This window comes from Lotus japonicus, chromosome 4 (assembly GCF_012489685.1).
Source record: "Lotus japonicus ecotype B-129 chromosome 4, LjGifu_v1.2".
NCBI lineage: Eukaryota > Viridiplantae > Streptophyta > Magnoliopsida > Fabales > Fabaceae > Lotus > Lotus japonicus.
In genome coordinates, this window is record NC_080044.1 from 64,648,611 (window position 1) to 64,661,828 (window position 13,218).

The 13,218-nt window shown below is 34.2% G+C and overlaps 2 protein-coding genes across 3 annotated transcripts; one reads left to right on the forward strand and one right to left on the reverse strand.

The window, feature by feature from the left end:
- Positions 1-5,254: 5,254 nt before the first annotated feature.
- On the reverse strand, positions 5,255-9,992 carry LOC130710876 (replication protein A 70 kDa DNA-binding subunit C-like). Of its 2 annotated transcripts, none has more exons than XM_057560263.1 (12): positions 9,725-9,992; positions 8,420-8,558; positions 8,066-8,333; positions 7,720-7,816; positions 7,517-7,638; positions 7,194-7,411; positions 6,822-7,097; positions 6,479-6,736; positions 6,211-6,393; positions 5,947-6,126; positions 5,750-5,839; positions 5,255-5,652 (listed from the first exon to the last, which is right to left on the reverse strand). In XM_057560263.1, the coding sequence occupies exons 2-12, from the start codon at positions 8,438-8,440 to the stop codon at positions 5,467-5,469; spliced, it is 1,899 nt and encodes a 632-aa protein (XP_057416246.1). In that variant the 5' UTR covers positions 8,441-8,558; positions 9,725-9,992; the 3' UTR covers positions 5,255-5,466. The 2 variants fall into 2 exon arrangements, with proteins under 2 accessions (XP_057416246.1, XP_057416245.1); XM_057560262.1 differs by having other exon boundaries at positions 8,420-8,569.
- Positions 9,771-13,199, forward strand: LOC130710877 (putative pentatricopeptide repeat-containing protein At5g40405). Its single transcript, XM_057560264.1, has 2 exons — positions 9,771-9,907; positions 11,310-13,199. Exon 2 carries the CDS (start codon positions 11,343-11,345, stop codon positions 13,188-13,190), a length of 1,848 nt encoding a protein of 615 aa, XP_057416247.1. The 5' UTR covers positions 9,771-9,907; positions 11,310-11,342; the 3' UTR covers positions 13,191-13,199.
- The last annotated feature ends 19 nt before the right edge of the window (positions 13,200-13,218 follow it).

A 13,218-nucleotide genomic window follows, 5' to 3' on the forward strand; every position in this document is an offset into this window, starting at 1 on the left:
CAGCAACAACATCAGGCACTTCTTGACCTCCTTCTACATCGAGTTGTTGACGAATTGTTAGATCCGTTGTTGCAACAACTCCACTGCTTTGGGCAGAAATATACCCATCGCACTCTATATGATCAAGCAAGGAACTTTCTGAAGAAAGGCTTTGTCGAAGATTACTATAAAATTCATCATCATCATCATCTGATTTGTAAATATCTCTAAGAGGAGCGCCAGGTACATAAAGTTCCTTGCCTTCACTATTGAAAATATACATGTTAAAAACACAATCCTCAATCAAATGCATCCATATAGTGCAAGTTCCTCGCAGATAATAATCTTTTCTCAACTGCTTCCATCCATGGGTTAATCTAGGTCTAACAACACTCATGTTAAACTTAACGACGTTGGTACATCCCCCATCATCAATCAATAACCAATTCTCTTTTAATTCATCCTTAAACTGCCTGACAAACTCCAGCATCACTTCGCCTTCATCCTGGGAATGAAAAAAAAAAGGATTATAAAGGGATGAAAATAAAAAAATCAGAATAAAAAAAAATTCAAAAGATGTAACTCGTGCCTCATCCTCACGGCTAACAACAGGCAGAAAGAATTTATAAAACGGGGGAGGAGAATGTTTGGGCTTGGGCATTGAGATTGAGATAAAGGAATAACTGAAGGTGAAGCAGAACTATGGAGTACTTAAAAGAGAGAAAAGGGATTAACACAAATGGGGCAGATAGAGAAATCGATTCAACCATGATAATGAATTTATAGTCTCACGTTAGAATGTGGGAGGTCAAGAAAATATTCAAAACGTAAAAATGTATGAAATAAATTACACTTGGAAATCTGCACACAGAATTATAATCACACATATGGAGATTAACAGTCTCTATCATTTAAATATATTTACTATAACAACCTAGTCTAAATCATGGAAAGAGATAGATATTTTGGGGAAGAAAAAAAATTTATACAATAGGAATAGATATCATAATTTATAATTATAACCATAAATTATCACACTTTCCTAGAGAATTCAGTAATTTACCAAAAGAAATAACTCCAACTCGAAAATTAGATATATAATGAAGAGTATAAGATGGGTATTCAGCATAGAGTATAGGAAATGAAGAAAATATAAAAACTTACAAATTATTTAAAATAATAACGATAAAAAAAAACCAAAAACAGAAATCAATTATTTGATATGTAGTGATAAATTTTTTTGAAATCCAAAATAAATAACCTCTCAATGAAATACGGATAACATTGAGTTGAACATATATCAATGATTATTGAAGGAATGAAATATTGCAAAATTTAATGTGCATTTAAATTCCACTTAACCTTTAAAACAAAAAATACACTTAAAAATAAAATATACTAAAAGAGTTTAAAACATGCCTCTACGTGGACCCCATATATTCATCATCTATTAAAAATTGAAAAATCATTGCAAGATATCGAACAAAAAAAAAATAAATTAGAAAATAAAGAATTTGAAAAAACTGAGTTATCAATTTAAAGATATTTCTGGGAAAAAGATTATATGCTCAATTGTTATATCCATTAGTTTGTTATACGAATAACAATAAATATAAAATCCTCTATCAAATACAACACTTATCATCTGGCAACCCATAATAAACACAATGGGGGATCCTTATAGTCAGTTCTGTTAAAAATCATAATGAAGGAGGATTTCTTAAATATCCCACACTCTGGAGGGGTGTTTGTATTCTTGACAATTTCTCTAATATGAATTGTTAATTAAAAAAAAGGATAATCTAGGATAATATATAAAGGGAATAGGGCGTTTTCCCTTCCAAAACATCTATATATATTTTAAATTTTAAACAATAGTCAGAAACAGGGCTATAGGTGATAGGCATGGATTTAAATTTTATGAAAAAATCATAAATCACTTAAATAGTAAAAAATTATAAATCACTTAAATAGTTAAAACAAAAAACAATAATTTTAAAGGTTTAACAGATCCATAAGGAGTAGTATATATTGGAAGTTGTTGTTGAGAAAATTATAATAAGATTTAATGTTATATCCATTAGATTGTTATAGGAATTACATTAACCTTAGAAGTTTCTATCAAATTTCCCCTACTCATATGCCATACAATGGAAAACATAGCCACCCAATTTAATACACGTTTTTTTTAATCCTATCCCTTTTTTCTTAATAAATATCCAACCTTATTATTTAATCCATTTGTTAAATTAATCCTTATTGAAAAAGATACTTTTAGAAGCACGTTATACAACATTTTTTCATGAATTGCACGCTTCAATTATCTATATATATAATTTAAACAATAATAAAAACCACATATTTGAATCTAGGAGTGAAAGGGGATTGAAGATTGGAATAAAATTGTAAAAAATATGAAAAGATTAAAACTTCTTCTTCATTCCATGAGAAGCAACATTACACATAATGCAAACATTCCTTGCAATTCTTCAACGTTAGAAGCACATAGATATGATACTTGATCAACACATCGATACAAACAACCCCATATTGAGAACACTCCAAAGTCTGATAACATAAACACAAATGTCAAGCCTAATTAGAAAAAAGGACTACGTCCTGACAATATAAACAATGCGGTTGACAGCATTGGTGAAACGGAATCGGAGCCTATCACTTGCACCTATGTCGTTATAATCGCAAAAACTACTCCATCCATGTCCCATCCTTGCATTTCCGGAATTTGGGCGAAGGCTCATGTGAAATTCTCCTGGATATAGGTTAGGACCAACAAAATACCACTTATCAACTCCGGCTTGTCTGATATATGTAGCAGCATTTTCGGGGACAGGCTGCATTTAAAAAAAAAATATAGAATATGTATGAGATCAGAGGGAAGCTTTAGTATGAAACAAAGATGAAAAAACTATCTTTGGTAGATTACGAAATTCATATATCAACAAACAGTAAAAAAAAAAGAACTCACAACTTGATTTAATGAGAACCACTCGTGAGTGATCTGGGTATCAAATTCAAATTCATAGGTAGATTCCTGAACCACAGTTTGCTCAGGAGCATCAAGATTCATTTCACCCACTTGAAACGAAAGTTGATCATCATCTGATAAAAAAATAGGTTCAGAAATTTCAGGAGGAGAAGTTGAAGGATTTCCCTGATACAAAGGAGGGCCTTGAGAGGACTGTCCAGCAAACCTAAAGTCAGGATAAAAGTCGAGAACACCAAGAGAATCAGTCTCATGATCCACGCTCCAGTCGATAGGAGGAGGACCTCCAGGCACTTGTATTTCCTTGTGGCTTGAATCACGAACATCAATTTTGAAGATTGAATCATCAACCTCATGGAGCCAAATTGTGCAATTCCCCTCCAAGTTGTAGTATTGCCTCAATTCATACCAACCTGTTGTTAGGCGAGGCCTTTGCTCATTCATGTTAAAGCCAACAGTATGTTGCTTCATTGCATCATCAATTAGAACCCATTGTGGCTTTAGCTTGTTGATATTTTTCCTCACGTAAGCAGGACTCAGTTCACCCTCCCTCTGTAAAAAGGCAAAATTAATAAGAGGAAGAGAATGGAAGAAAATGAGGAACATGGAAAGGATTTAGCAAACTTTGATTTACCTCTAAATAGCAACTTCTAACAGGAAAGAAACTCTTGTAAAAGAGGCGTGGATGGTTAACTGGATCCATAGCAAAATTTGGAAACAAAAAAGACTTTGAGAAATATGGAGAAGTTGTCATTGGAACGTATGAAGTAGAGAAGTTTATATAGAAGAGAAAGAACCAAATGGCATGGTGGTTGAGTTTCCATGCAAAATGTGGAGGTTACACGTGTGTTAACCTATTGCACCCTTTCAAAAGAATATGATTGGGAATATGAATTTTGGCATTCAATCTACATTCAATGAGCAATGATTAGATTCAAGAACAAAACATCAGTTCACATATGAAAGGTTGGTGTAAAGGAAGGATTCTTTTGGTCTTCACGTGACTACATACTTTTTTTTTGCTATCAATAGTTTTGGGAATGAGGAACTATAAGGCACTACCCAATTTAAAGAAGAAATTGGAAGTCATTAAAAAAAATTATAAACGGTTTTGGGAATCCAAAAGGATGAATAAGAAGATAGAAAGAAGTGGGTTATAATAAGGGACAACAGTTTTCAAAAATAATTATTGGAACTAAACAAAATTAAAAAAATTAATTTTATTTTTCTTCATAGGGTATTATAACCTAGAATCTATTTATATTTATAGAAAATATAAATATATTAACTTCCAAACAAATAAATGTTATAAAATTAACAAAAATCTGTTATGAATGGGAGATAATTCACGTTAAGGAATGAGGGGGAATAAGTTATTAACTAATCATATATTGGTGATAGATGAATCATTTTAAATTGGGGGCATATTTAAAATGAATTAAATATAAAATTCTATTTTTTTTTGTTACTTCTGAAAACAGGATATAAAAATCTATATACTAACAAACAGGTTTTGTGTAACATGAAAAAAAAAAATGGATACCATCTAAGTAGATCAAACCCTTATTTTTAAAAGGGATACGTATATGTTATATTTTCAAAAAAATACGTATGCTAATTTTAAAATAAGGGATATTTCCAAAAAGATAGAAACAAATTAAGGAAGGAGGGGGGACTTAAGAAAAATAAATTTTATAATCGGAAATTAGGGAATTATATATAATGAAATACAAAAATTAGAGTTAAATAATATTAAACACTGTTATTACTTAGAAATTTTGACCAATAAAAAAAGAGAAATCTATTAACTCAAATTCGTATTTTGGGTTGTTGAGTTGTTATAGAAACTCAAAGTATTAAAATAATCCAATTTATCTTACATATGAATTCAATATCTCATAAACGAATTTCAATATTTCTAACTGAAATTGATATAAAGTAAAATTATGTGCGTGATATCCAATTTTGAAAAAAATATTATTAAGTTGATAACATTCATGTGGAAGGAAGAAACAACATCTAATCTTTATTTGATTTGATAATTCTTTAACAATTAAAAATAGCATTTGTCCTCACTGATCACACAACGTTAGTTTTTATTGAAACATAGCTTCAAATTATGATTTAAATTGATAATATCCTTAGCTGTTTGACAATATCAAAAGTAGATATTTTTTGCAATAATTTCATCGTTATACACAAAAAAAAAATAACTCGTATGAAAAATACTAATGAAAGGTAAATATAACAAATGCTAATTAATAGATCAACTTATGGAAAAAGGGAACATTGCATAAGATAAACGGTGTATCCGATCATCGGATGAAAAAGTCAAGTACATCCCTTAGAGGGCAAAATTGAAAGGATCTTCAAAATGACAAACTACAAAATCATAATGAAAATTCGCATAACACCATCAATGGCTCATAGAGCCAACAAAAAACATCAAAAAACAAAACACTTTTGAATAGACATAAACTCTCTCAAATTTTCTCTTTCTTGACCATCTTCAGAGGCTTCTTGTTGTTAGAAATAGGATTTGCTTCAGGGCTAGGACGTTTAGCAGGAGGAGAATCATTGCTTTCCACATGAAGAGGTTTCTCAGAATTCACATTGTATGGTAGGGAAGCTTTGATGATACCCTCCGTTTCAACATTAAGAGCTTTGTCCTGCAGTAAAAAAAATAAAAATTGGATAAGACACTTATATAATATTAAAGGGTGTAACTAAAATCTTAATAAATTTCTCACATGAGATAACACAAACCTGAACATTCTTTTTAGAAGAAGCAGAAACGTTCTTTTTAGAAGCCACTGATTTCATTTTTTGTGGGACTTTGACCTCCTTATCATGAGCCTTCATTGGTGTAATATTAAACGTTAGAAGAAAGACAATATAATAAAAAATTAATAAGATTTAGATCCAACTCAAGAAACTAAAATTAGTAAAGGAAATTTCAGAACCAGATCATCGTGCTTAGTTGCTGAAAGCTCGGGATTTTCTAGGGGGGATGATCCATTAACACCACTAACTAATTTAGAAGAGGCTTCAATAGCAGCAGGTTCATTGATCAAGTTATATGGATCGCAGGCTGTAGAAGAACCACCGGGAGCACCATTCGAAGCCTTACAAACATCAAGACACTGTAATGGGAGAAGACAACACTATATTATATTAAGCAAATGTTCAAAAAATGCATTCAGAGTAAAACCAAATACGATTCTAACATCTTTTTTAGGTAGAATTTCTGCCTTTCCCTTGTTGGATTTCTTTTGGGTTTCGAACTGCATTTTCAGTTCAGAAACAGGAGCACCCACTATAGAACCTTCTCGACAACCTCTACTTATATCAGCAACAGGAGAATTGTTTGAAGAAAGCCCACCAGCAACATTAAAATCTTCATTAAGATCCTAATTTCATAAAAAAAGAAAATTAGAAAAAAGATCACAATAATGAAAGAAACAAAATCATAAAATCAGGTAAGATGTACAAAACCTTAGCAAAACTTGAAGAAGATCCTTGGCCAACACTCCCTGAGCTAGGAGTTGTTAAAAGCATATAGGGAGGAGAGCTTTCTAAGTGGGGATTTGCGTTCTTAAATTGGGAAATGACTTCAGGATCAGAACAAATTCTCTTCACCTTATAAGATGGCTCAAACCATGTGTTGGAACTATTGTCAACTTCAATCTTGAATAAAAATGACTTATCAATCAAACTCATAATCTCCGACGGAACCTGAGAATCGCTAGGGTCCTGGAATTGAAAATATAATTTAGTTAGAGAAAAAATAACACAAATTTAATTGAAAAGTAGTGGATTTAGGTATATATGAAATAACCTTATGGCATTTTTCAACCAATTCAGAACATGGCTTATTAAGAAGGTTGTTGGGCTCTTGATCAAATAAAACAAAGGTTGTCGAATCTTTAGCATCCATAACCCTCAAACGAATTTTGTATTTAGGAATTGCAGTAACAACATGGCGAACACAGGCTTCACAAAAGTACATGTCCTCAGCTGGGTACACCTTTTTGTTACACTTGCAAGCAGGGTAATACCAACTGTTGTCATCAGGAATGAATTTAACAGTGGCAAACACAACACAAACAGATTTCTGATGAAAAGAAATTAGAAAAAGTTAGGGAAATGGAAAAAACATTATAAAAAAAAAACCAAACCAATAAATAAAAACAAAATAAAATAAACAAACCTCAGCCAAATCTTTAATCTGCTCAATGGTTTTCCCTTCATTTTGTTTTAGAAAATCCTCTGCTGGAGATAGTTTTGCCGAATCCTGAAGCTGGCAAATGACTTTAGCAGCAGGGCCATTAGTCTCAAAAAACCTTTCTCGAATTGGACCAGCTTCATCAATAGCAGGATTAAAAAGAATTTGGGTTGCCCCATACACGTTTTGAATGCTAGGCCTCCCTGTGAATTACAAAAAAAAGGAAGTTAGAATCTAAGGACGCCATACAAATTTAATTAAGGAGAATGATTTACAAAAGAACAAACAAACAAAAAACAAAAAAAAACCTTTAAACGGTTTTATCTTCGCAAATTGGACAACAACTACAGCGTTCGTCATATCCCCAGAAGCCAATTGCCCAACAATTTCATCCACATATTTTCCAAAAAAAGCTGCCTCGACACGAACTCTAATCAAAAGAGAAAAACTCAAATCAATAAACGCCACATAAGATAATTGAATCAAAATTATGGTACAAAATTACATATACCCTTCCTGTTCAATTTCTAGTGTGATCCTTTTTTGCACTTTACCATGCTTCTCAAACTCCTGCTCACCAGAGGAGCCAGTCAAGATACCTATGACATCTGGAAAAAATAAAACTTTTAGAGGACCATAACAACGTTTATATAATGTAAAAGAAAAACAAAATAAAACATAATAACAACAAAATCACAACGATTCTACAAATAAATATATTAACAGAAAAAACAAAAATTGAAATAACAAAAAAATAACGTATAAAGATAACAAAAAAGAGCAACAATCAAATTAAGGGGAGAATAATTTATAGATTGAAAGAAGAATGAATAAAAAAATAAACAGATAAAATCTACCTATGAGGAAGGATGTGTCAGGATCCTTGAAGACAACATCAGATAGAGGCATGAAGGTAAAAGGTTTTCCTGTGATGGGGGTGTTAACCATAAGCCTAACACTGGTATGCATTTGAAAATTAACCTTGTATGGATGAGAGGTCGTCCTGAAATCACCGCCGTTCTCACAAACACCAAAAAATGATATCTGGTATACACGGCCCTCAAACAACTGATTCTTGAATCGGTAGACTAAAGTACGCCGGATTGAAGCATGTATTTTGCAGCCCTACATAAAAACAAAAAAGGACGTTAAAAAAATATTCTCAAAACATAAACCCATAAACATTGAGGAATATAGGGTAAAAATGAAACCTTGGAGTCCATCAAAACCATCTCCAACGATGAAGGGAGCTTAGATCCAGAGTAGCTAGGAGTAAACCACAACCTTACAACCTTCACAACAATGGCCCAAGTTTCTTTGGAAGCATCAATCTTGGACACATCATCAACTCTGAGAGACATCTTAAGAGGGAATGAAGAACAAATTATGAAGAGGAAAAACACTTAATTCAGAAGGGATTGTGGATGAGGGCATCACAACACAACTACTTATATAGAAGACTCTACATGGGTTGAAACCTTTGAATTTTCATTTCAAAATAAGAATTGGAAACAACAAAATGAGGGGGGATGAACAAACAATTATTGGGCACATATAGAGAAAATCAAAACACAAAGTCCCAATATTCATTAAAGGGGCGTGAACAAAAAATCAAGGAATGGAGAATGGAATGTTGAGCCAATAAATGGAACATGATGAATTTGATATATATTGGGTTAATAAGGAATTCTCATTCTGTGTATAAACGTGAAGACATAATGGGTGAAAGAGAATAAAAGAAAGGAGATAAAATAGATGAATTTAAAATTAAATATTCTTTATTTTAATTACTTAGTGGGCGGTTTATATAATACATAGGGAATGTAGAAATACAAATAAAGGAGGTTGAATAATTAAATCATTTTCGAATCTAAATGAAAAAGGGACCGGATTCATAAAAGGGAGGATAAAGAGAGATAAAATCAATGAAGATTAATGTTAATTGTTTTTTTTTTTTTTTGATAAGCCAATGAAATTATATTGAAAGAAGTACAAGGGGTACTTCAACCCAATACAATAAAGAGAGGGAAGGAAAGAGACAAAAAAAACAAAGACGCTAAATGTAAAAGCTGATACAAAACGATCACCAGAAAAACACCTACTAACAAAGTACCCCACCTCAAGCCCACCCCTTCCTAAGGGACGAGTACATTGAAATTTAATTGTACATTGAAATTTGACCAACAATAAACACTCAATGATTCTATGCTTATGCCAAGATAATGGGGGAGACCAACTTAATGGAGATAGTGGAAGAAGAAGGAAAATGAAGGTTGGAGGAATAAAAATGAATATAATATTCATGGAGGGACACGTGTCACGTTGAGATGCAAAGAGGAGGGAATAAAATATTGCAAAAGTAGTATTTGCATTTGAGTAATGGTAAATTGCAGCAATGGAGAATGATAGCAAGCAAGGGAAATGAAATTGAAAACCCTTGGGTTCAGTTGAGTTAAGCTGAGAATGATAACGATGTGAAATTGCATGGAGAAGATGAGAGAAGAGAGGGAAAGGACCTTGGCAAGCGGATTGGAGAAGCGGCGATACATCGGCCCAGACGGAGTTGTCGCCGGAGGGAATGGAGGCGGTTGGAGGAACGTTGGCGGATGCATCATCATCGGTGCGATCGTGAGCCATGAGACGACCCTTTCGTTCAGCGTTGGCTGGTTGACAGTGACAGTCGCAGTCGCAGGCAGCAGGTATTTATGTATGCTGTGGTTTTAGTTAGTGGTTTGAGTTGGAATTGGAATCCCTCTCTCTCTGCTTCGTTGGGTTTCGCATAGATACATCATACATCACATAACAATGTAACATGATGCATTCCATTTTTCTTAAAACCAATTATTTCCTAAAGGCAATTACTATATTAAAAAAATCTTAATTGCAATGTAGTGTTTGAATGATTTTGATACCTTTAATTATTTTTTCTCATATTTAGTTCTCACATTTTTTGATGTAAAACCACCGGTGCATTAAAATAATAACAAAGAATCTATAGAAAGTGCATGCTCAATACTAGAAGAATGATCATTCCACCACAAATTTGAAGGGAATTTGCTAGCTAAAGAAGCAAAAATATGAGGCTATGAGCAAAATTGTTTGATAGTCACTTAACATGTGAGAACTTAGCTACCAAAAACTTGGTTAGACTTCTGCAATAGGGCAAGTAGCACACTCTAAAACCCTGATAACTACCGTAGTGGTCGAATTTGCCTTGAAAATAACATTCTCTACCTCAAGGATAAGTATGTAACTCATACCTCATCTTAGAGCTAAAATGTATGCAACTAGAGGGCCTTGCCTATATCTTTGAAGATGTAACGCATCAACCGACATTTCAGCCTTATGAGACCTGATAATTAATTTAAAACCAGTTGAATCTGTCCCGGTCTATCCAGCGTTGACGTTCACCTTGATCACGTTCTAAGGAGGTGGCTGCCACGAAATATCATTCTCACTTACACCTAAGGGTTTTAGGTGGCTGACACTAATATCACATGTAGGTATGTAACTATTCACACATTCAACCAATCAGATTTCAAAATATATGAGAAATATATATTTTTATTTAATTTAATTAGTTGACCCGACACATCCTTAAAATCTGATTGGTTGAACGGTGTAAAAAAACTTTACACAATCTATGCATCATCCTTTTTCTCTGTTATTCTATGCTAATAACTTAAATTTTCTTAATCCTAAAATTAAATTGATATGAAGTAAATAATTAAACTATTGGAGATTATTTTCCTCTTGTAATAAAAAAAAAGAGATTGAGATCAATTGAATAAAAAAAAAAATTTGAATCACATAATTAAAAAAACTTTACACCGCATCATTCTTAACAATTTTTTTCTAATTAAAACTAAACTAACAGATCAAATGAATTCATCAATTCAATCACATGATCATCTGCTTTCCTATGGTAACCAAAAAAAAAAAAATCACATGAACATCTTTCTTCCCCTGGCATCTCATCCACCTCCTTTACATTGTATCAAAACAGAAAATTTTGCAGGACTTGTTTTGTAACTTGTAGGTGTGTATCATTTGACATTCACTTTCCTGTAAAAATATCCTTAATATATCATTTGGCAATAGCCATTTCTCTGCTGCAGCTCCCTCTACAGCACCATGAAGTCTATGACCAGCATTGCAAAGCACCCCACCATTGCACTGCTAAAATCACACACCACACCCCAACAACTGAAGCAAATACACTCCCAGTTGGTTGTTAATGGCATCCTCAACCACCCTCATTTCCATGGCCAATTCGTTGCCACCATAGCCTTACAAAACGAAGCCAACCTTCACTATGCCAACCAGGTCCTCCACCACCAATGTCACACCCCTAACCTCTTCACCCTCAACTCCATGATCAGGGCCTACTCCAAAAGCTCCACTCCACACAAAAGCTTCAGTTTCTACACTCAAATTCTCCACTCCCCCAACAACCTATCCCCTGACAACTACACCTTCAACTTCCTGGTTCGCTCTTGTGCACAGCTTCAGCTGCGGGAAACTGCTTTGTCTGTTCATGGTGCTCTCATAAAGCACGGGTTTGAGCATGACCCACATGTGCAAACTGGATTGATTTTCATGTATGCTGAATTGGGTTGTCTCAGTTCATGCCATGGAGTGTTTGAAAGTGTTTCTGAGTCAGATTTGGTTTGCCAAACTGCCATGTTACACGCTTGTGCTAAATGTGGTGATATTGACTCTGCAAGGAAGATGTTCGACGAAATGCCTCAGCGAGATCATATTGTGTGGAATGCGATGATTGCAGGGTATGCACATTGGGGAAGGTCAAGGGATGCTTTGAATTTGTTCCATTTGATGCAAATGGAGGGTGTTAAACTTAATGAGGTGTCCATGGTTTTGATCTTGTCTGCGTGCAGCCATATGGGGGCGTTGGATCAGGGAAGATGGGCTCATGCGTATGTGGAGAGGTACAAATTTAGGATGACGGTGACGCTAGGAACTGCGATAATCGACATGTATGCGAAATGTGGGAACATTGATAAGGCCATGGATGTTTTTTGGGGAATGAAGGAAAAGAATGTTTACACTTGGAGTAGTGTCATTGGTGGGTTGGCACTGAATGGTCTTGGCAGGGAGAGTCTAGATCTTTTTTCCCTTATGAAACAAGATGGAGTTCAGCCAAACGAAGTGACCTTCATTTCTGTTCTAAGAGGGTGCTGTGTAGTTGGACTGGTGGAGGAAGGCCAAAAGCATTTTGATTCCATGAGGAATTTGTATGGGATTGACCCTCAACTTGAGCATTATGGCTTAATGGTTGATTTGTTTGGTCGAGCAGGGCGTGTTGAGGATGCTTTAAACTTCATCAATAGCATGCCTATGAAACCTCATGTTGGTGCATGGAGTGCTTTGCTTCATGCTTGTAGAAAGTATAAAAACAGGGAACTGGGTGAGCTTGCACTGAAAAGGATAGTGGAATTAGAGGACAAGAATGATGGTGCTTATGTTCTTTTATCTAATATATATGCTGATTATAAGAATTGGGAAAAGGTTAGTAGTTTGCGGCAGACCATGAAAGCTAAAGGAGTGAAGAAACTCCCCGGTTGCAGTGTCATAGAAGTTGATGGTGAAGTTCACGAGTTCATTGTTGGGGACAAGTCTCACCCAAGATATGATGAGATTGAATTAAAACTAGAAGAGATCTATAGGAGTCTTAGATTGGCAGGGTATGTACCTAACACAAACCCTGTGCTTTTTGATATAGAGGAAGAGGAGAAAGAGGGTGCTGTGGGTAAACATAGTGAGAAAGTAGCAATTGCCTTTGGTTTAATTAGTTCGAAAGTTGTTCCCATTAGGGTTGTTATGAACCTAAGAATTTGCTGGGATTGCCATGATGTGGCAAAACTGGTGTCCAAATTTTTTAACAGACAAATTATTATCCGAGACCGAAACAGGTTTCATCATTTTAAGGACGGCGAATGCTCCTGTAAAGATTATTGGTAATGAATCAAAATTAGAATTACCAATGATT